We start from the raw sequence: 21,662 nt of genomic DNA, 5'->3' as shown, positions 1-21,662 counted from the left end.
CAATTACCTTAGCCAACTATAAACTCTGATCTATTTACTTGGCAAATACTTGGATGTGGAATAGGATAGCTCGTAGTTCTGGAGCAGTCAAATGGAATGCCATATGCATTTCATATGATATCCAGTTATAAGGAGAATTTGATGCACAATAAAGTCCATATATGTATATGTGGATAATCCATATTTTATTGATAGGTTCTAAGAAATTAAGTCTAATTCTTTTTATGTAAATATATGAAGTACTGCCACATGTTCCATATGTGTTATATATATTTCTGTCATGAATTAGATAATGCTAGGTTGAAAATATATATACGTAAAATATTAAAATCAAATGAAAAGAGAAAGATTTATATATACAAATTTATAAAAATCATTAAATAGATGATAATAGTAGTACCTGAAACAAACATGTAGCATATATTGCGATTTAATTTACAGAAAAATTGAGAAATTTCAGACATAAATCTGGGCAATATGGATTTTCTTATGCTCCTAATAGGCGAAGATATATAATTTCAGATATATAATCTAGGAATGACTCTAAAATTTTGTGGGATGTTTGGAAGCTTTTGGGAATTGTTACATTCTTAGTAGGCCTCTATAAATTATGTATTTTTGGTAGTTTTGGATGAGACTTTAGTAGTTTTTAGCCAAAATAAAGGTGGATTTTAAGACCTTGTAATATTATGGCAATGTATTGTAAAAATATAAAAATACATGGAAAAAATGCTGAAAATTATAAAAATAATATAATAGACACATGTGTATATGCATAACAATAATCGTGCATTGAAGCAATTATTGGAGTTGGATTAGTGGATCAATCCATCAACCATAGCATAGATATTTCTGTGATTGGTCTATGATAAATGATCATGTATATATGTATGTATGTATTTATGTATGTATATGTATATCAGATGAATAGAATATAATCCATATCTATCACTCATTATGTTTAAATCCAGTTATATAACGGATTATTGAGATCCATTATTGAAATCTCAAGATATATGTATATAAATATAATATATGTATGTATTTGTATGTATGTATACCAGATGAATACAATATTATCTATATCTATATAGGCTAGATTTACAGTCATCTTTCTCTCTCTCTGTCTGTCTGTCTCCCTCACTCTGTAAATCTATCTCGATCTCTTGCTTTGTAATCTTAATGCTAAATTCTCTCTTTTTTTTTAATACATTTGACGAAATTATTGTGAAACATTTGAACTCGATTTGATTTGATTTTTGGTTTCAAATTGTTGTTTCTATTGTTTGTCTTTATCGCATTCTTCTTCTTCGTTTTTATTTTTAATGAGGCGCCACGAAACGAGTTTTGATTCTGGTTCTATATAAGTATGTGTAGAAATTATTGATTTACATATCAATATGCACGCATATGTGTATATATATATGTGTGTGTGTGTGTTTATTTATAGTTCTTTCTACTTTTTCGACTTGCTAATTAGCATTAAAATTATGCAAATATTAGTTTGTCTTCTTCTTGTGCCTCTTCCTTTTCTTCTTTCTCTTTCAATTTCTGAACTTTATATGCATTGATGTATATAGAAACATATATATGTATGTATGTACATATATATATACAAATATTTCTGGACAGAGGACAGACAGCTACGACGTGGCCTGTTCATTTTATCATGCTCTTCGCTCTTTCTCTATCCACCTCTTCCTCTCTCTGTTTATCACTCTGCGTATCTCTGATTTTACCTGTGGCTACGACTCACGTCGCATTTCATGTTCAACCTGTTTGTCATTTGCTGTAAATTATTCTCGTTGTTACCATCAATACAACCTACATATATACCCTATATAATGCCCTGTAAGAGCATAGATTAGCTAACAAAGAAACGGATAAACGGAAGAAGAGAGAGAAACTGCGAAAGGTGTATTTAAATTCGATTAGTGTGAATGTACCGTTACGTATGACTCACCAATTCAAACTTGATTCACGGCTAAGCGATTTAAGTACACCCCATCTAAATAAACTGTAAATTGCATAAATAAATAGCCAAAGTAAATAAATAAAATACCTAAAATATATCAAATCTGCGTAATACAATCAATTATATATACATATATTCGCTATAAGAACTATAGCTATAACTCTAAGAAGCAATCCATTTAAGGCTTCGTTACAAAGAAGTAAAAAAGCTCTAATCGAGACTGCTCGACTACGATATCCGCTGTACCCTTCAAGGAACTGATATTTCCCAATAAATCGCCTCAGTTCGTCGCCCTGATCAATAATATATATACTTTGTGGGCTCTGCCACGCCTCCTGCTTGTTCCATACTTTTCAACAAAACCAATATACCATGATTTCCCATTTTCAATGGGTTCAGGGTATAAAAACTGGAACTATCAGCTATGCATAATACGATATATCGCAATATCTATAAGATTAAACATATAAATTTGATTTGACAAGAAATCTAACGATTTTCAATATATATCGGAACTGTACAGACATAGACACTTTAAAATTGTTTGATATATTTAAAATTATTATCAGGAACAAATTATATAGGATAAACATTTTTTGTTTAATATATTATTTGATATAATATATGTTAAACATGTAAACTATACCATCTAGCATTATATATATTTGCTTGGAATATATATATTACATATTTGTGCATACTAAAAATTTCTTCGTAATAACGCTAATTTTTCCAGAGAGAATCTTAAGAATTTTGAAGTAATTAAATTATTTTGTCAAATAACTTTATAAGAAATACACCAATAATAATATAAATATGTTGAGGATAAGTTAAAAAGGCTGATTTCTTCACACTAGCAAAGCTAAAGAGGATTCTCTAAAAATGCGTTTAAGAGTTCAGAGTTTCAAAGGTTTTCTTCAAGAGTATTTGGAATATTTATGCCAAAAATTCTTGCCTTTCAGTACCTTTTTAATGAATTACCCGTAATTGTGGCCTCTTCTCTTTTAAAGTCTCTATTTGCCTTGTTTTTGAGCTTCTACAATGATTTCTGTTATTTTTTAGCCATAATCTTTTTGTAGATGTTGAGTGTATCTAATTGTCTAGTTATCTGACTATATAATTTAAGCGAAATGTAGTGCCTCAATACGATTTGCTTGAAACAACTATCTACATACATACATCTATCTATAGCTAGCTACATCGTATTGTATATTGTATATAGAGATCTTGTTGTACAGCTCTTATAGAGACTAGTATATGATGTGTTTGGTATGATATATGTATGTACATATATCGTATATTAGACTATATAACTAACTATTAGTCTGCCCTTATAATTTAACTATAATGTAATCTCAAGCTGAATATCTATATCTATCGTATATCGTATATACAGAGATCATGTAGTACAACTCTTAAATGGACCAGCATATAATGATGTAATGATATAATATTCAGTTGGTATTGAGACTTATTTGAACTATCTATGTATGTATCTACATACTATGTATATTTATTCGTTTCCATTCGTTTGTCTATATAATTTATTCATAATGAATATCCATTTGTATCTGGAATATTTATACCTTTGCGTTTTTTTCTTGTATCTGATGATGGACATATGATCGTAATTAACACTTGATTTCCTATTCGTATCACTCACAGTGTCAATTGGCTACATACATATGTATGTATATTTTCTTTTTTGTCGCTCTTATTTTTATTCTTCTCCGTTGTTGTTGTTGTTGTTGTTGTTAGCCGCAACAAAAACATAAAAATTCCATTAAAATGTCAAGTGACAGTTACTTGTGCTCTCTCGCTCCTGCTCCCCCTCTCTCGCTCTCTCTCTCACACACACACACGATTGCATCTCACGCCTTGTCACTCTTTCCTTTCCTTAATGACGTTCCGTTCGATTTCGCCGTTATTTTTGGTTACTCGACTTCTGCAAACGATGGGCGGCTGCTGTCAGATGGGCGTGGCACATGGCAAATAAACGCAGAAATAACTGTAGTAGAACTGTAGCGTACGCCGGCCGGCAGGGGGCGCCACCTTGCATGCCATAAATAAATGGGCAAACGGCTTAAAATGCTGTAATTTAGTTTGCATATTTTACGCGAAGCGTCGACCAATCAACAAAAATACACACACACACACACACATGCATACACAGACAGACAGAGGCATACGCGCGTGTGTGTGTGTGTGCATTATCTATTCTATGAAGAGCTGGAGCTGGCATTGCCCGTAGGCGGATAGGCGGGTGGGTGGTTGTTTGGATGGCAGAGAGAAAGAGAGAGAGAGAGAGAGAGAGGGAGGGAGGGAGTTAGGCGAGTGGGGCCCTGGCCGGAGACGGAGCCGGGGCGCAAAGGCCTCTCAAATTGCAGTTAATTTTTGACGTCGCAATTGCCGCAAGGGGGCAAAAAACGTCACAAGGACGTTGCGTTGCTGTGTGAGCAAAAGAGTGAGCAAGGGAGGCAGAGAGCGAGAGAGAGAGCGAAAGTGAGCGAGTGCGAGAGAGGCGAATAACGAATGAGCCAGCAAAGGCAAAGGAGCAGCAGCAGCAGCAGCAGCAGCAGCAGCAGCAACAACAACGACGGCACATCAAATGCAACGTTGCCAAATTTCAGCCATGCCCCAAAATAGCAGCAAAGAAAAGCAAAAGAAATAATACAAATTGCTTAACTGTTTTCAACAAGAGCAGAAAAAAAAATCAATATGCGCCTGTGAATCGCATTTAAATAAACCGAGAAGAGAGAGAAGCAAAAAAAAAACCGTAAAAATAAAATAAAAAGTTAAAATAAAATAAAAAAGAAGCAGAACAAGAAGAGTTGAAATGATAATTTGATAAAAATAATACCTTGGAGCTATAGCAAATTTTTTTTTTTTTTTTTTTTTATACGAGCCCAAACCACTATTAATTCGAACAGCATGGTTTTTTTGCAGTGCGCAATGTTTAACACACTATATTGTCAATACTACTAAAGATAACACATACCAATGCATTTCGTCTTAAAGAGAATTTTACTCTCTTCATGATGAAAAAAAAAATAATGCTCTCTTTCCAACAACAACAAAAATATGAGTAATTTATTAAAAAGGTATACTTAAGAGATAAGAAAAAATTGACCACTATTAATTCGAACGCTGCGTAATGTGATTTACTATCATACTCAAAACAATAATTTAATTATTATTAGAATTGTGTAACGTCGCCCTTGGCCTGAATTACACATTTAACTCGTTTTGGCATTGATTTTAACAAATTTTTGCAATGCTCTTGAGAAATTGAGTCCCACATCTCTTGCAACTTGATTTTCAAATCAGCAATATTCCGTTGTGGCTCATTTCGAAGCTGGTTTTTCATTAGCCACCAAATATTTTCAATTGGGCTTAGATCTGGACTATTTGCTGGCCAATCTAAAACCTCCATTTGATTAGATTGCAGCCAATTTTTGGTTCCCTTAGCTGTGTGCGATGATGCTCCGTCCTGCTGAAAAGTGAATTCACCGCAATCTGATAGTTTTGGTATTGATGGCAACAAACTATCTTGTAAAATATTAATATATTTTTCAGCATTGAGTGTCCCTTCAATGAAATGAAGTCTTCCTAATCCCTTGGCAGACATACATCCCCATACCATAATGCTCGCAGGAAACTTTGTTGTTCTTTTAAGGCAGTCTTTATGATATGTTTCTGACTTTTTACGGATGACGCGTTTTCTCGTATCGCCGACACTAACATCAAATTTAGCTTCATCGCTGAATATGATGGTATCCCATTGCCTTTGAGTCCAAGACATCCTTTCCCGAGCCCATTGCAAACGCTTCTTTTTGTGACGAAGCGTAAGCAAGGGTTTTTCCTTGGCCTACGAGTAAGATTACGAGTAATTTATTGGGTACGATGCACAGCTAATAACAAAACATACTTTATAAAAACCATATCCAATACTTTTTAATTGCAGTCGAGTCCACTCTCGGTGGACAGTTTTGCCAATTGTCTGCGACCACTCAGAAGCCAAATTTCTTAAAGATTGGCGACGATCAGCCTTAACAATTTTGGCCAGTTGTCTTTTGTCGCGCGGTGTTATTGCTGATGTTCGGCCTCTATTCGCAATGTTATTTTCAATATTCCCATTTTTTTTGAAAATTTGTATCACCCCATGCACAGACGACTTAGGCAAATTTAATTGCTTGCTTATCTCCGTAAGTGTCTTTCCAGATTTAAAATAATCCCTAATCAATACTCTGATTTCTTTACAAATTGGTTTACCACGCACCATCGTTGCTAAACTTTCACTGATCTGCAGCAATTCTAATATTTTTTTGCATGCTGTATTGTGACATTATTTGCAGATCATAACTAGATAGTGATTCCGTTACATTAGATTCCGTTACATTAGTTGCTTTTGTTTTGCTCTTCTTGAGATTAAGGTAAGCTTACGCAGCGTTCGAATTAATAGTGGTCAATTTTTTCTTATCTCTTAAGTATACCTTTTTAATAAATTACTCATATTTTTGTTGTTGTTGGAAAGAGAGCATTATTTTTTTTTTCATCATGAAGAGAGTAAAATTCTCTTTAAGACGAAATGCATTGGTATGTGTTATCTTTAGTAGTATTGACAATATAGTGTGTTAAACATTGCGCACTGCAAAAAAAACATGCTGTTCGAATTAATAGTGGTTTGGGCTCGTATATAAATGAGTTATAGATTGAATGGATATATAGAACTAACTATACTAAAATAGTTATTACTAAAATACATTATAAACAAATATGATCTATTCTTGGAACTTGATTGACTGGATTCACTTGATATATACATACATACATACATACATATATACTATGTACATACATACATATGTATGTATATATATACACACTATCTCTATTACTAGTTGTAGTAGCTAATATTCCAAGTTAACGATAGTTAGTTAAGCCGATATGACTATCGATAGTCGAATGTATATATCACTTAAATAATCTTAAATATACATATGTAAATTATTATAGCGTATGCTTAAAATAAAGTCAACATAGGGCTAATTCTCACTATATACAGCTCTATACATACATACGTACATACATACATATGTCTGTATGTATATCACCTATAACTAACACTGAATATTGTCTAATACATAAGATCAACTGAACTTCAGGTAGACGAGTCCATAAACTACTCTTATAAGGTATACGAAAAAAAGAAAGAAGAAAATGAAAAATTCTAGAACACGCTAACCCTCATTTAGTAATTTTATTTATTTTTTTGTTAAGGGTTGAACTCAAGATGAATCAGAACTTTTCAACTAATTTTTTTGCTTTTATTTTGTAGGTTTCCAAATTCTAGCAAAGAGAAAAAACCCATTTGAAAGTTCGTTTTTATTTGTTACCATTATTATTTTTAAACACGTTATGTCATTAAGTTTAGGGTTTTACTTTATTTTATTTAGATTTTTACAGCTGGGAGTTTTTGCTATAACACTTGGAATTTTTGCCTTATTGTTTCATAGCAATCCATTAGTATTCAAAGCCATCGGTAAAGCTGAAAGTTTTTATTGGCTTTATAATAGAAATTCGTTAAGAATTGAAAGAGAGAGAAAGACTCTATTATATACATTTACATATATGTATGTACATATGTATATATGAAAATGTGTGTATGTATAGAGAATAGAAGAAATCAAATGAAATACATAATTATGATGGATGGATGGAAGAATGAGCGTTATGTTCTCCATATGTTGATTCTAGAGATACGAGGCATTTAGATATAGCGGTAAATATAACCTTTCACTCAAACCATATCACATTCTTCATAAATTGTGCAATTTCGTAAAGTGCGAAGAGATTAATATGTATGTGTGTGTATGTGTATGTATGTATGTATAGCAATATGAGATGCAAAAGATATCGGATTCTATATTGTGCATATGTACACTGTATATATTGTATATGTATGTATGTATGTATGTATGTATTACCAACTATTTCATCTGTTGTTGTTGTTGTTGTTGTTGTTGTTATTGTACAATGGGAACAGTCGCTTTATGTTGCCAGGCAACATGTGCGTGCGTGTGTTGCAGCAACCCCAACTAAAATGTTGCGCCCCACCCATCCGCCCTATGGCTCCAACTACTCCCACATACGCGCAGCAGTTGCACATGTGTGCGGCATATGCGTTTTGCCATTGTTGTTGTTGTTGTTGTTGTTGGTGCCGCTTCTTCTTACTGTTGCACTTTGCAAGAGGAAGCAGCAGTAGAAGCAGCTGCAGCTGCTGCAGAAGATGATAATGATGAACATGTTAAAGAGGTGCCACAGATGCAGCGAGAGAGAGTGAGAGAGAGAGAGAGAGAGAGAGAGAGAGAGGAGGCCTGCGAATCTTGCGTTGTGTTGTGAAAGCTTAAAAAAAAACACACACACACATGCACATGCACTCACAAATGCACACACGCACACGCAAACCCTGACTGAAACGCAGGCAAAACCTACGACACATTTTCTGGCTGAAAACACGTTCCATGCCGCGTTCACATGCGCTTATTTCTGTACAAAAGCAAAAAAAAATCATAAAATATGTACGAGAGCGGCAACAACAACAACAACACTGTGTAATAACTGATAAAAACACACGCAACAAAAACAACGCACTCACACATACACACACACACACACACACACACACACAGGAGCACTAAAAGTATATGTATGTATGTATTAAAAAAAATAAAATAAAAATAAAAGCTGGCGCACTAAATTAAAGCTTGAACGAAAAATCAATTCTTTGCTCCACGGTAGCAGCGCAGCAGCAGAGCAGCAGAGACGAGCAAAAAGCAGCCAAACAACAACAGCAGAGCAGCGAACGAAAAATGGGCAGCAGCAACAACAGCAGTACTATCAGCAGGAGGCAGCGAACGAAGCAGAACACCGGCGCTGGCAGAGGCGCTATCTCAAATAAATTGCTTTCGGCCTACTCGTGATTTTTTTTTTTTCGTTTCGTTTAGCTTTTTTTTTCTTTTCGGTTTGTTTCATTTACTTTTTTCATTCCGTTGCTTCTTCGCACTTCGCCTTTTCGTTGTGAATATTTTACTGTACATACTATTTGTGGCTGCTGCTGCTGCCGTCGCCTGTGCTGACGCCCACACAAAGCACACAAACACAAGCAACGAAAATGTGTATATGTGTGTGTGTATGTGTGGACTTTATGCCAGCACGCCAATGCTCCACAATTATTATTATTATACGGTCACCGTGTAAAAATACGTACATGTGCCCATGTTTGTGTGTATATATGTATGTGTGTGTGTGTGTGCCTGTCTGCTTCTTCTTACACACGGTATTTTTTTACGTTTCACCTTGCGCGCCCGCACACCCCTTGCCCCTTCTCTACCATCAACCGCTCGTCGTGTGTTTATTGCTACGTTTTACTCGTTAGACTCGTTTGCTTTTACGTCTCCTATCATTTTTCATATACATACACACACACAAGCATATGCAACGACAGCTACACACACAGACAAGTATACGTTGCTGCGCTGCTGCTCGGGGGATTTTTGTGCACGTCACTATGCACGGCTCACCGACTGATTGTCGTTCGGTCTGTCAGTCGGTCGGTCGGTCTGGCTGCCTGTCTGGCGGTTGGTCGTTGATTCGTTCGTGTGCTTACTCGCTCTTTCATTTTGTCTCGTTATGACGTTGCGAGTTTTGTGCCTGCCATTTACATTCGTAGTCAGTGAGTGTGTGTGTGTGTATGTGTGACTAGCTTGTGCATGTATACGTTTCGTACTCAGTTGCCAACGGCGCTGCCTGCCCTCCGCCTTACACTTGCTGTTGCGTCACCCGCGCGCCGCTTAACGAATACACGAACAACGTCGTACAACTTTGCTGCGCAGCAACGTATCTGCCTGCTGTTTGCTTTGCAGTTGTATGGTTATATATAAATATATATGCATATATATATGTATACATATATTTATATACTCGCATATATAAATGTTTATATATACATATATATATGTATATAAATGTACATATATATTTGTGTGTGTGTTCAAGTTCCCGCGTTGTTGCTCTCTGTTTTTGCTCAACCTCAACAGTGGCCCATAGCTCGCCCGCTTCCTCCCCTTTTGTGACGACAACGACAACGACCGACCGACCAACCGACCGACCGACCGACGTAACAACTGCTCGTCAGACAGTCGGAACGAACGACCGAGCCGTTTGTTCGTTTGCTCACGCTCTGCTCTCTGTCTCTCTTATATTCTGCTTCGTTTGTTTGCGCACGGCGCATTCTGTCTCGTTTTTGCACATGGCGAGATGTTGTGCTGGGGCAGCGGCAGAGGCAGTATTTTTTCTTCGTTGTTTTGCTTTAGCTTCGAGTTGGCTTTTTTTTATAATTTCTTTTTATGCTATTATTATTATTATTATAACGCTGTTGGCATCGATGCTGGCTGCGCTGCTTTGCTTGTTTCTTTTTACGTATAGTTTTAAGCCTCTTTTCATATTGTCGTCTACTGCTGCTGCTGCTTGTTGTTGCTGTTAGTTGTGTGCGTGTGTTGTTATTTTTATTAATTTGTTTGCGCTGGGGCCGATGAAAATTGTCAACAGCGCATTTGGCTGGCTCGATGCTTGCGTCGCTGCCGCCGTTGACGTTGCCGTCGCTGCTTTAATCTTACGCGTGCTTAAGTTTTTTTTTCTACGTATTTTCTGTCTTTTGCTTTGTGTTAAGTGCGGCAACGTTGCATGGTTTGTTGTTGGATCTGAATATATTTTTATTGCTGCCGACGTCGCTGCTTTTGCGTGGCTTTTGGTCGTTGCGACGCTTGGCTGACTTTTTTTTTTTTTGCTTGTTTGAGGAATTTGTGCTTAATTTTCGTCTGTTTATGAGTGTGAGTGTGCATGAGTGTGAGCGTGTATGAGTGTGTGTATGTTCATGAGTGTTTTTGCCGTTTGCTTAAATTCAATCCAAATTCTGTGCAATTTTCATAGTGTGAATTTAATTTACTAAAAGTTGCTCAGCTCTATGTGTCGCTGTATGTGCATTGCGAATTGTTATTGCTGCTGTTGTTGTTGTTGTTGCTGCTGCTGCCTGCCAGCTGTTAATTGTTATTGTTTTTATTTATTTGTGGCTGTGCAGTTTAATTGGTTTCATTAAACGCAACAACAATAACAAAAATGTTGCTGACCAACAACAGCAGCAGCAGCGACAGCGGCGACGGCGTCCGTGGCTCAGCGGCATCAGCGCTTACCAGCGCCAACTAAACATGTGACTGCGCGCTGTTGCCAAGTTTCATCATTTCAGTTTCCAGTTTGTCGACACTGCCAGGGTTTTTTTTTTCTCTTTTTTTCCGTTTCTACTTCGGCTGCTTGCTGTTGTATCGCCGCTGTTACTTTTTGCGGTCGCTCCCGCTGATGCTTCTGATTTTTGTTTTCTGTTTTCTGTTTTGCACGTAGGCAACACACGCGTAAATATCTCTGTAAAGCTGCTGCGGGCACCTGGGAATACCGCAAATGCGTCGAAAATTAGCCTACGAGAGTGAATAAAAAAAAAAGGAGTGAGAGCGAGAGAGATAGAGAGAGAGGGAAAGAGTGACCGACAGATATGGACTTAGTGAAATTGTTATTCTCATATTCTGGACTTTAATTCGAGGGGTTTGCGGCGACGGCGGCCGAGCTGATAAGCGATTCTTAAATTCTTAGGCAGTGATAAGCGAGCTTATCATACACGAGTGGTGATAGCAAATAAATATTCGATATGTGATAGCGATTACGGTTATATGTAATATACTAGTGAGTGTGCCTCTGTATGTGTATGTGTGTGTGTGCCAGATATAAATATGAATGAAATATTCGAATATAAAACTCGATATACATACATATATAGAAATGTACATACATACATACATATGTATACATATGTATATAAATGTGTCGCCTGACGGCTATAAAATAAATTTATTGCAAAATAAATGAAAAGAAAATCTTTTTTTCTTTTTCAAATATTATTTTTATTGTTGCTCAATTGCTACTGTCAAAAAGCGTGTTAAGTGTTTCAGAAAGTATTTTTAAAAGCAAGTGTGCCAATAAATTACGAAATACGGAAGGTAAGAAATAGAATTTGATAATATGTTGAAACATTAACAGATATTTGTATTTAGGATTATATATGTATAAAGATTGTAAAGGTTTTTAATAGGGGATACGTGTACGTACATTTATATACATATTAAATATACTATATATAGCCAAATAGTATAATATATACAATATGTATGTATATATATATATGTATATTCCTACAGTTTGTCAATGTCGTACCATAGTTTAGGCATTTCTTAAAAGGTTTACTTCAGATCTGATTTAAGTATATACGGATATATGCTGAGTTGCTCATTTTCGACGTGTTCTTGAAAGGATTATAAAAATCATATACAAGGCAAATTTATAGATCTCTCGTAGGTGATTTATAGTTATACTCGGGAAATCAGTCTACAACAGTTTTTGTGAAAATGTATCTAACAGGTCGAAGGAGGCGTGGCAGACCCCGTAGAGTCTATATATGGACACTTGATCTGAATGGCGAGCTGAGCTGTTGTCTGTCTGCATGTCTGTCTGTCCTTATGAACAAAGAGATCTCACAAGAGACTTGAAATTTTATATACATATGTATGTATGTGTATATGTATGTATGTGCCAGACGTAGTATCATATTTTGTCATAGAAGTGCGATAATAATAATAAACAAAAATTAACTTGATATGTTTATACATATGCATGTATGTATATACATATGTATGTATATAATGTGTATATAAATTTATATATACCACATATATACAATATACATATTTGTAATAATACCCATTGTAGTTAAATTTGTCTTATGTGTGTCTGTCTAAAGACCTAGGTAAAGCTTTATTGAAGAAAACAAAACGTGTTTTTCATGATATTTTAGTTGTAACTTTTAAACTAAACGACCGATAGACATTATTTCTTTTGTAGAGTACAGTTAATTAAGCAGTTAACAAGAGTATAAATTTTGGAGCTAAAAAAACCATATGTATGTATTGTATATATGTATATATAGATACATATATGTTTTATTTGTTCGCAAAGCAAATAGTTTCTAGTGTAGGCAGATTATGGTGATACACTGTATATACATACATACATACAATGTATGTATGTACGTATGGAACAACAATATGTATGTGCGTGCCATAAATTATCTGTCTAGATATTCTTATCACTCGTATAATATTCAAATAGAGCCAATTTAGCTCTACATATGAATATATGTACATATATCTATACACATCTTTATATACATACATATACGATAGTACGTCTTGCTATATCTTATCTATATCTTGTCTTATATCTTGATCGTATGTGGCAACTAATCAAATTTTATGCTTTGTTCTCTTTTCTCTTTCCCTCCCCCCCCCCCCTCCCCCTCTCTCTCTTTCTCTTTGCAGATTGTATGGACGGCGAAAATAATCAAGAAAAACTTTTTGTTTTTGTGTTGAAATCCAATATTTTTTTTTTTTAAGTTTTCCAGTGATAAAGCAGCTGATAAAAATTCAGCAAAAATAAAAAAAAAGCAACAAAAATGAAGAGAAATAAAAGAGAAATTAAAATACAAATCATATTAAATAATGAATTAAATTAAAAGTGTGTGCGCAAAAGTTGTTAATTAATGGAAAATTTTCGCAACTTAACTGACGAAACAGAAGAAGAGAGAAACTAACAAAATGAAATCAAATCAAAAATGAAAACTAACTAATTTGTTAATCAACACACACACACACACACGCACGCACACGAATAGATACACTGTATATATTCCTAGAAAAGCATTTAGCTAGCCACCACGCCCACTACGCCTACCAAATATGTGTCACCAGTTTTTTTTCGACCACTAAAAAAAAAAGAAAATTATATAAATAAATAAATAAAAAAAAAAGAATGAAAAATGAGAAAAGTTTTCTCAAATGTTTTTTGTGCGCGTTTGTTTTTCGCGAGCATAAAATAAATATGAAAAAATACATGTTGTTTCCAAAAGGTTTTTTTTTTAAATCAAGTTTTAAAATAATTTTTTTTCTGTGTGTTTTTTTTTGTTTGGTTTCTGTGCAACGAGAAGGATAAAACGCGTGTGTTTAGTGAAAACTGGCAACAGGGCATGCGCCTGCGACGTTGCCACACTTCACTTCACTGGCCATTGTTTCCCTCACTCCCTGTCTCTGTCGCTCTCTCACTGTGTGTGTGCGTGTGTGCGAAAATTATAAGAGGTTTTTTTCTTCCATCTTTGTCTTTTTTCAGCAGTCGCAGTGTGTGTGTAAATAGGCAAATGTTTAATATAATAATACAACAACAACAACAAATTCATTTATAACCAAACAAAACAAAACAAAGCAAAGCAAAGCAAACAACAACAACAACAACTCGAAATACAAGTGCAGGCAGCTGCATGGCGTCTCAAAAGCGCGCAAGCTAAATGTTGTTGCTGTTTTATTGACAGCAACAACAATAACAACAACAACAACAACAACATTAATAATAATAATTATAACAACAACAACAACAACAAGTAACGAGTAAACAGAAACAATTGCTCATGTTGTGAATATGTTGCAGTGCAATGTTGTTGCATGCGAGCAGCTCAGTGATAAAACCAATAACAACAACAACAACAGCAGCAGCAGCAGCAGCAACATTACATTTCAATCAGTAGAAGCAGCAGCAGCAACAACAACATCAATAATAGCAACAACAGCAACAACAGCAACAACAACAACAACTTCTGGGCGGAACAACAAGTGTTTAAGCCAAAAGAGTTCGGCATGAAATGGAAGCAGCTATACGCTCCTCTTCAGTGCAGGTCGGTGCTCCGCCGCCCACAAACAACGCCACAAACGGTGGACAACAGCAGCAGCAGCATCAGCAACATCAGCAACATCAGCAGCATCAGCAACATCAGCAACACCAACAACAGCAGCAGCAGCAGCAGCAATTGCAACATCAGCAACAACTTCATCACCATCAGCATCATCATCAGCAGCAGCAGCAGCAGCAACAGCAACAGCAACAGCAACAACAGCAGCAGCAGCAGCAGCAGCAACATCAGCAACAGCAACGTATTGCCAGCAATCAGCAGCAACACAACGCAGCAGCAGGCAACGCTGCTTCGTCACATCAAGTGCATGATAATGGACCAACGTCCCATCATCTACATCATCATCAGCAGCAACAGCAACAGCAGCAGCAGCAGCAGCACCAGCATCAGGCAGCAGCAACTAATCAACAGCAGCAGCAGCAGCAAAATAAAGCAGCGCAACAGCAGCAACAACAACAGCAGCAGCAGCAGCAGCAACAGCAGCAGAAGCAGCAGCAGCAACAAGTTGCCAATATGTCGTATCCGCAACGCATCTCGAGTGGCACTCAAATTCAAAGGTGAGCTAATGTCTATATATGTATATATACATATGTATGTGTATATATAAATACAAATAATATTATATAATGTGTAGGAAACGCAGCTGCAGCAGACAGTCGCTGACCTATCAGCAACATTGTCTAGCCAGAAGCGCAGCAGCAATTGGCTTCAGCTGATATTTGCTGTGATCAGGGCTGTAGCTTAGGCTATAGATGTATGTATATACATATATATAGTCGAAACGGGACTCGGTTTCTTATCGATTTACACAGCAATTCAAATTATCGAGAGATCGAATTTTGTTTTCGATTTATTGCGATTTTCCCATTTACAGACTCGACTGTGTATACATATATAAATATGTATGTATGTATGTATATACTGACAGTGAGCGTCACTGAAAATCGTACAGCTAATATGAATTGAAAATTTAGTTCCTAACTTCTGGAGTAATCCCCATTTTAGCACAAAATATATGTCTGAAATGCAGAATAATTCACTAAAATGTTCATACAAAACGGTGTTGCCACGCCCAATGGGGTCATACACCGATATGTACAAAAATATGGTCTCACTGAAAATCTTACATTGATCAAGTTTTTGGGTATAGCAAGAGTGTTTCCGATTGGACATAGCTGAGACTGCAACTGGAAGTGGGATTTAGTTTTTTCTGATATATTTATATAATCTAAAAGCTTCATTTAAGAACCATAAAGCAAACATCTTCTTTTCCATAACAATAATGGAAAAACCTATGCTGATATAGCTGAATTCAGTATATTCAGTAGTCAACAATTCGAAATCGATAAATTCGGATGTAACAGAAAACAATGAAAGGTGGATAGTTCGCCATATAAAACCAAATCCCTTGAAAGTCAATCCCAAAAATTAACAAGGAGCTTAAATTATGTATATGTAGAAAAATTACTTTAGTGATTCTACAGTCAGAGTACTTCGTTATAGCGATGATCATGGCAGAGTAGATCGCAACAAGCCTTATGAATAAACGCAACTGGCAAAAATATATACAGTAGTATCCGATTATAAGCGGACGGTTATAGAGATGAAAATTCTGGTCCTCAAACTTACATTCATGGGAAAACTTATTTGTATGTTTAGAGATCCTTCCGGTTATACCTAAGGTTGCTTGAAAATCGTTAGAACCTACTTTATTTACCACCTTGGAAATCATAATAATCCCAAGCTCAAGCCTAAGGAGGCTTAAGAAGCGGATCTATATTAATGAGATTTTGAGTTGATTTCAAATTGTATTAATAATAGTTATTCAATGGGGATGTATACGTACATATACATACATATGTACATTCATATATAATAGAGGACATATGTATGGGAAAAACACATCTACACATAGTAATATATTATATATACTATATATTCACGTACTATGCCCAGTTAATATATGTGTATATATGTGCACTTAGTTAATTGAATATAAATATATACATATGTATTGATATAGTATATATGGTATAGTACTATGCCCCGATTCATACAACAAACATAGAATCTCATTTCCTGTTTTGGGTCTTTTGGAATAGTCCCGCCTGCTGTTCGCTTCCCAACGCCCCTTTGGCTCTAGTCGATAAGACGCGGCGCGAATCGTCCGCAACCCAAATTGTTGCAATACGCGCGAGATAAGCCCGGAGGGAAGAACTACTATGTATACTATATATACAAATATACATACATATGGATGTACAAATATACATATGCATAATTCTGATAAGGGAATTGAACCAATTCTTTTTTTTTAAGCATTATATAGGGAAGGTAGCGGTATGGGCGTGAAGCGAGATAGAGATATGGGGAGTGAGAAGGGAAAGTATGGAAAAGAGGTGGAAGTGGAGATGGAGAGAGAGAGAGAATGAGGAAGTGAGGGAGTGAGGAGGGAGTGGAGAGAGGAGAGACTTGGTGAAAGACAGAGTGAAATGGAAGAAAGGAGAAAGAGAGATAAAGAGATTAAGAGAGAGATATACATATGTAGAGATAGAAAAAGAGAGAGACAGAGAAAGAAAGAGAGAGAGAGATATATAGAGAAAGAGAAAGATAGAGATGGGGAGACAGAGATAGACAGACAGATATAGAGATAGAGCTAGAGGAATAAAGACAAAGAATAGAAGGAGCACAAACAGAGGTATACGAATGAGAATGGAATTATTTCCCGATTATTCACTTCACATTTCAAATGTATTTAACTGTGGAATTTACCAAAAACAAATATAAATGCATACATATGTAAATATATAAGTACATACATACATACATACATATATCCATAGTTGTTAATAGTTGGATAGCTTGTTTATGGACTTTACCTAGTATTTGTTGAATTTGTTCATAGATTGCAAAGCTCTTTTAATAGAGCGCTGCACGCATTTAGCCTTCGAATTCCATTTCATTGTTCTTCAGCACAATTAACGATCGAACAGAAGAAGAAGAAGAAGAAGAAACAACAATAAAAACAAAACAAAGAACTAAAACTAAATTGTACAAAAACTCACGTAGAATTCGATCAAAAGTTTTCGAGTCCGAGAATTTGACGACCTTCACAAAATGAAATATTATATAATAAAGCACTATAATGTTAATATATATGTATGTATGTATGTATGTATGTATGTATAATAATAATATATCTAAAAACTATTTAAATGCGAATAAGGAAATTGTATGATTGCATAGTGGAGCAAGTGTGTGAGAGAGAGAGAGAGAGGCAGTGCGAGTGAGTAGTCAGAGAAGTTGATAAATGGGTAACAGAATTGAAAGACTAACAGAGACTAAAACAAGCAATGAGCGAGAGAGAGAGAGAGGGAGAGGGAGAGGGAGCGGGAGCAAATGAAGCAAATGCGACCCGGAAAGCGAAACAAAAGGCGCAAAATGTTTTTTTCTTTTTTTTTTCAATGATGTAGCTAGTTTTTGCGGTTGCGGCAAACGAAGAAGTGGGCAGCACTTGAAAGGCAAAGAGTGCGACAGAGAGAGAGAGAGAGCGAGAGAGAACAGAAGCCAGACAGAGAGGAGAGACAAAAAGGCAACCGAAGATGACTAAGCGGACGAGTGAAGTGAACTTAAGTTGAAGTGCTGCGAGAGTGGGCAGCGCAGCAAAGGAAGAAGAAGAAGGAGAAGAAGGAGAAGGAGAAGGAGATAGACTAGCAGGGAGAGGAGAACAAGTGATTGAAAACGAAGTGAAGTGAAGTTAAAAGCAATGTTAAAAGCGTGTAAGAGTGTGGGTGAGCGAAGGTGGAGAGAGAGAGAGAGGATGGAGTGCTACGGCTGGAGGTGTCTGTGTGTGGGCGGGAGGCGTGACGGGGGTGTAAGGTGGGGCACAAACACAGCACGCACGTTGCTTAAGTTAAAAATAATTGTACGTAATTTGACACTTTTGACCTGCCGCAACGAGACGAAGAGACAGTTGAACGCACCGCAGATACCCTGTATTCGTTCGAGTGATGTGCGTATAGTCGTTGCGCTCGATATACCCCATGCGGGCCATTGACAGTGCAGGGTATTCGAATAACAGCAACTGCGAACGAACAGTTACTGGCGCTGAGGTCGCGCGCCTCTCTCGCTCTCTCTCTCTCTCTTTCTCTCTCACTTCGGCTTTGGCGCTGCGGAATGGCAGCAATTAGAGAGCTAAATGGCCGCACACAACGGACGACCGCAAAAGAAGTCGACGACTGGAAAATGTCATGGCATGCCATGCAGTTAGCCGAATGTAGAATGGAGAACGGTTAGGCCAGAGGGGAGAGGGAGATGGAGATGGAGAGGGAGGGGAGTGGGAAGTGCCAAGAGAATAGCGGCAAAAAGGGCTTGGAGGGAAAACGAGTTTCAATTTGCCATTTGCAAAGGTCATTTAGCTAAACTAAGCTAACAAGCTGTACCCAAAAAAATGGAGTTTATGACTGGGAAATACCCTGTAAGTCGAAGAAAACTCACTTAATAGAGGCTAAATATAATAAAAATGATTTATATGTACTATATATTTCATATATTTCATATTAATTTAAATCTGAAAAGCCGTTAACGACTGGGCAATACCCTGTAAGTCGAAGATAGCTCACTTAATAGAGGCTAAATTTAATGAAAATGATTAATTTTCATATCCATTAGAAAACTCACTTAATAGAGACCAAAATTTAATAATAATAATAATTTATGTCCAATAAAATCTTAAAAGCCGTTTACGACTGGGTAATACCCTGTAAATTGGATAAAAACGAACTCTAACGTCAGTAAAATTCAGTGAAAATTATAATTGAATTATTAATATTCATTTAACTATAAAAGGATTTTGGCCTGGGAAATTCTCTATAAATTGAAGAAAAACTCACCTAACAGAGGCAAAAATCAATGAAAATAATGACAGCTGATAGTTTATATTCATATAATCCTGAAGAAATGTAATTTGGATATTCATACAGTCGATTCGAAATTCGAGGGTCTCTCAAAATAATACGAATCATCGAATGTTTGAAAGATATAAGAGACTACGTAGGGAACTCGTGATAACTGCGCTTAAATGAGAGGTTCGAAGCATTAAAGCAATAAATAAGAATGGACTGTATGTATATGCATTGCAGGAGTATACAAAGGTAGAAACTGAGAGAGAGAGCAAAAAATACTATAGATAGGCTACTTATAAAGCATATGTATATTCATCTAACTCTGCTTCTGAAAAATCGAATTCTAATTGAAATTATTGCTATCATTTCTATTATATATACAGATAATATTATATGTACATACATATATAACATCTAGAAAGGGGATATATTGATGTATGTATTTCTGTTTTAAAATTAGCTCTGATTGCTTTTTTTTGTGCGTCTTTCAAAATGGACAATTGATTGATGTCAATAGACGCAGTAGCTAGCCGCTAACCGCTCCACCCTCCACCCCACATATATGTATCTCCTACTATACGCTTGCTCTTCCTCTTCTACATCTACATCTACTTTTCTTTTTTTCCTTGTTCGTTTTGTTTCCTTCGTCAATTACCCATTTCAATTTGTGTTTAAACGCTGAAAGGGGTTTTGGCTTTTTAATGGACATTTAATGATACGCTCTAGTCGAACGCTGTGGCTCTGGAGGGGGGAGGAGGAGGGACGGGTGCCGGGAGTATGGCAAAAGTTATAGTAATTGCACGGGCAATTAGACTTCAATCGAATGTCATAAGAAAACGTTGCGCAGTCTGTTTTGCTGCTATTTCATAGAATGGTCTATGGGAATGGGAATGGAAATCGGAATTGGAATTGGATTTGGAATGGGGAACGGGAATGGGAATGGGATTGCGATGAATGAAATTTGATTGGATTGCGAATCGCATAGAAAGCCTTTGACTGCTAAATAATCAAAGTATTGTATGTACACACACACATACACTCATGATGAAAATAATAGGTACACTTCTTAAAATTGAGTTTAGTTTAGCAAAACATTTTTTCTACTGACCTAAACATTAAAATTTTAATGCACGTTTCTGTTTTAGGTATTTATAAAAGAAAATAAGTAAATTTTGAAAAATAAAATTAATTTTTTCAAAAGTTACAAACAAAAAATCAAAAGTGCAGCTTTTGTGCTTGACTGAAATAATAGGTACACTTTACTTTGAAAAGTTGTATTTAAATTTTTGATCTTCAAATCATTAAAAATCTTTTTCTATTATATTGTTGGATTAATATCCTATATATCCTTTTTGATTTTTAATAAATATTTCTATCCGCTTGGACATACTCCTAATTCAATTTTGGCAGGTCCCAATCGGAATCTCTCTCCAAGTTTCTTGGATGCAATCCTATAACTGGCGTTTGTTATCCCATTTTTTCTTTACCATTTGCTTTTTTAATTCACTCCACGAGTTTTCGATTCGATTCAGATCAAGAGAATGACTGGATCAAGCGAGAGTTTCCACTTTATTAACATAAAACCAAGGTTTTACTCTTTTTAGACGGGTGTTTCGGGCCATTATCGTGTTGAAAATCCCACCGCAGGGGCATGTTTTTCTCAGCATATGTTATTTTTATATTTGCGATAATATCCCTGTAGTCAGCTGTTCTCATAATGCCAGATATTAGAAAAATCGGATATACTCCATACCAAAAGAAGCATCTCCACACCATAATGTTTCCACCGCCATGCTTCACTATTTTTTTTGTTTAGCGAGGATCCAATTTTTTTCCTTTAGGGATTCTTACATGTCTAGAATGATCATTTCTATATAGGCAAATT

At 36.0% G+C, this 21,662-nt stretch overlaps 1 protein-coding gene and 1 long non-coding RNA gene across 5 annotated transcripts in view; one reads left to right on the top strand and one right to left on the bottom strand.

Annotated features, from left to right (window-relative positions):
- Positions 1-21,662, top strand: part of Smr (nuclear receptor corepressor smrter) — a 76,078-nt gene that overhangs the window by 2,430 nt on the left and 51,986 nt on the right. For 2 of the 4 annotated variants that reach the window (XM_089264908.1, XM_089264906.1), the window contains exon 2: positions 14,300-15,430. In XM_089264908.1, coding sequence (XP_089121034.1) covers positions 14,826-15,430 — 605 coding nt within the window. In that variant the 5' untranslated portion in view covers positions 14,300-14,825. The remainder of the gene's footprint in view (positions 1-14,299; positions 15,431-21,662) is intronic. The other 2 variants (XM_089264907.1, XM_089264909.1) reach the window with 1 other exon arrangement.
- Positions 4,979-6,672, bottom strand: LOC149090752 (uncharacterized). The gene is made up of 2 exons (XR_016197369.1): positions 5,904-6,672; positions 4,979-5,843 (listed from the first exon to the last, which is right to left on the bottom strand). It is a non-coding gene; the product is annotated as an uncharacterized LOC149090752 (long non-coding RNA).

The sequence above is a fragment of the Drosophila navojoa genome, chromosome X (genome assembly GCF_054131105.1).
Source record: "Drosophila navojoa isolate 15081-1374.11 chromosome X, UAZ_NAV_1.0, whole genome shotgun sequence".
Taxonomy (NCBI): Eukaryota; Metazoa; Arthropoda; class Insecta; order Diptera; family Drosophilidae; genus Drosophila; species Drosophila navojoa.
Note: the sequence above shows the minus strand (reverse complement) of the source record. Positions and strands in the feature narration are given on the sequence as shown.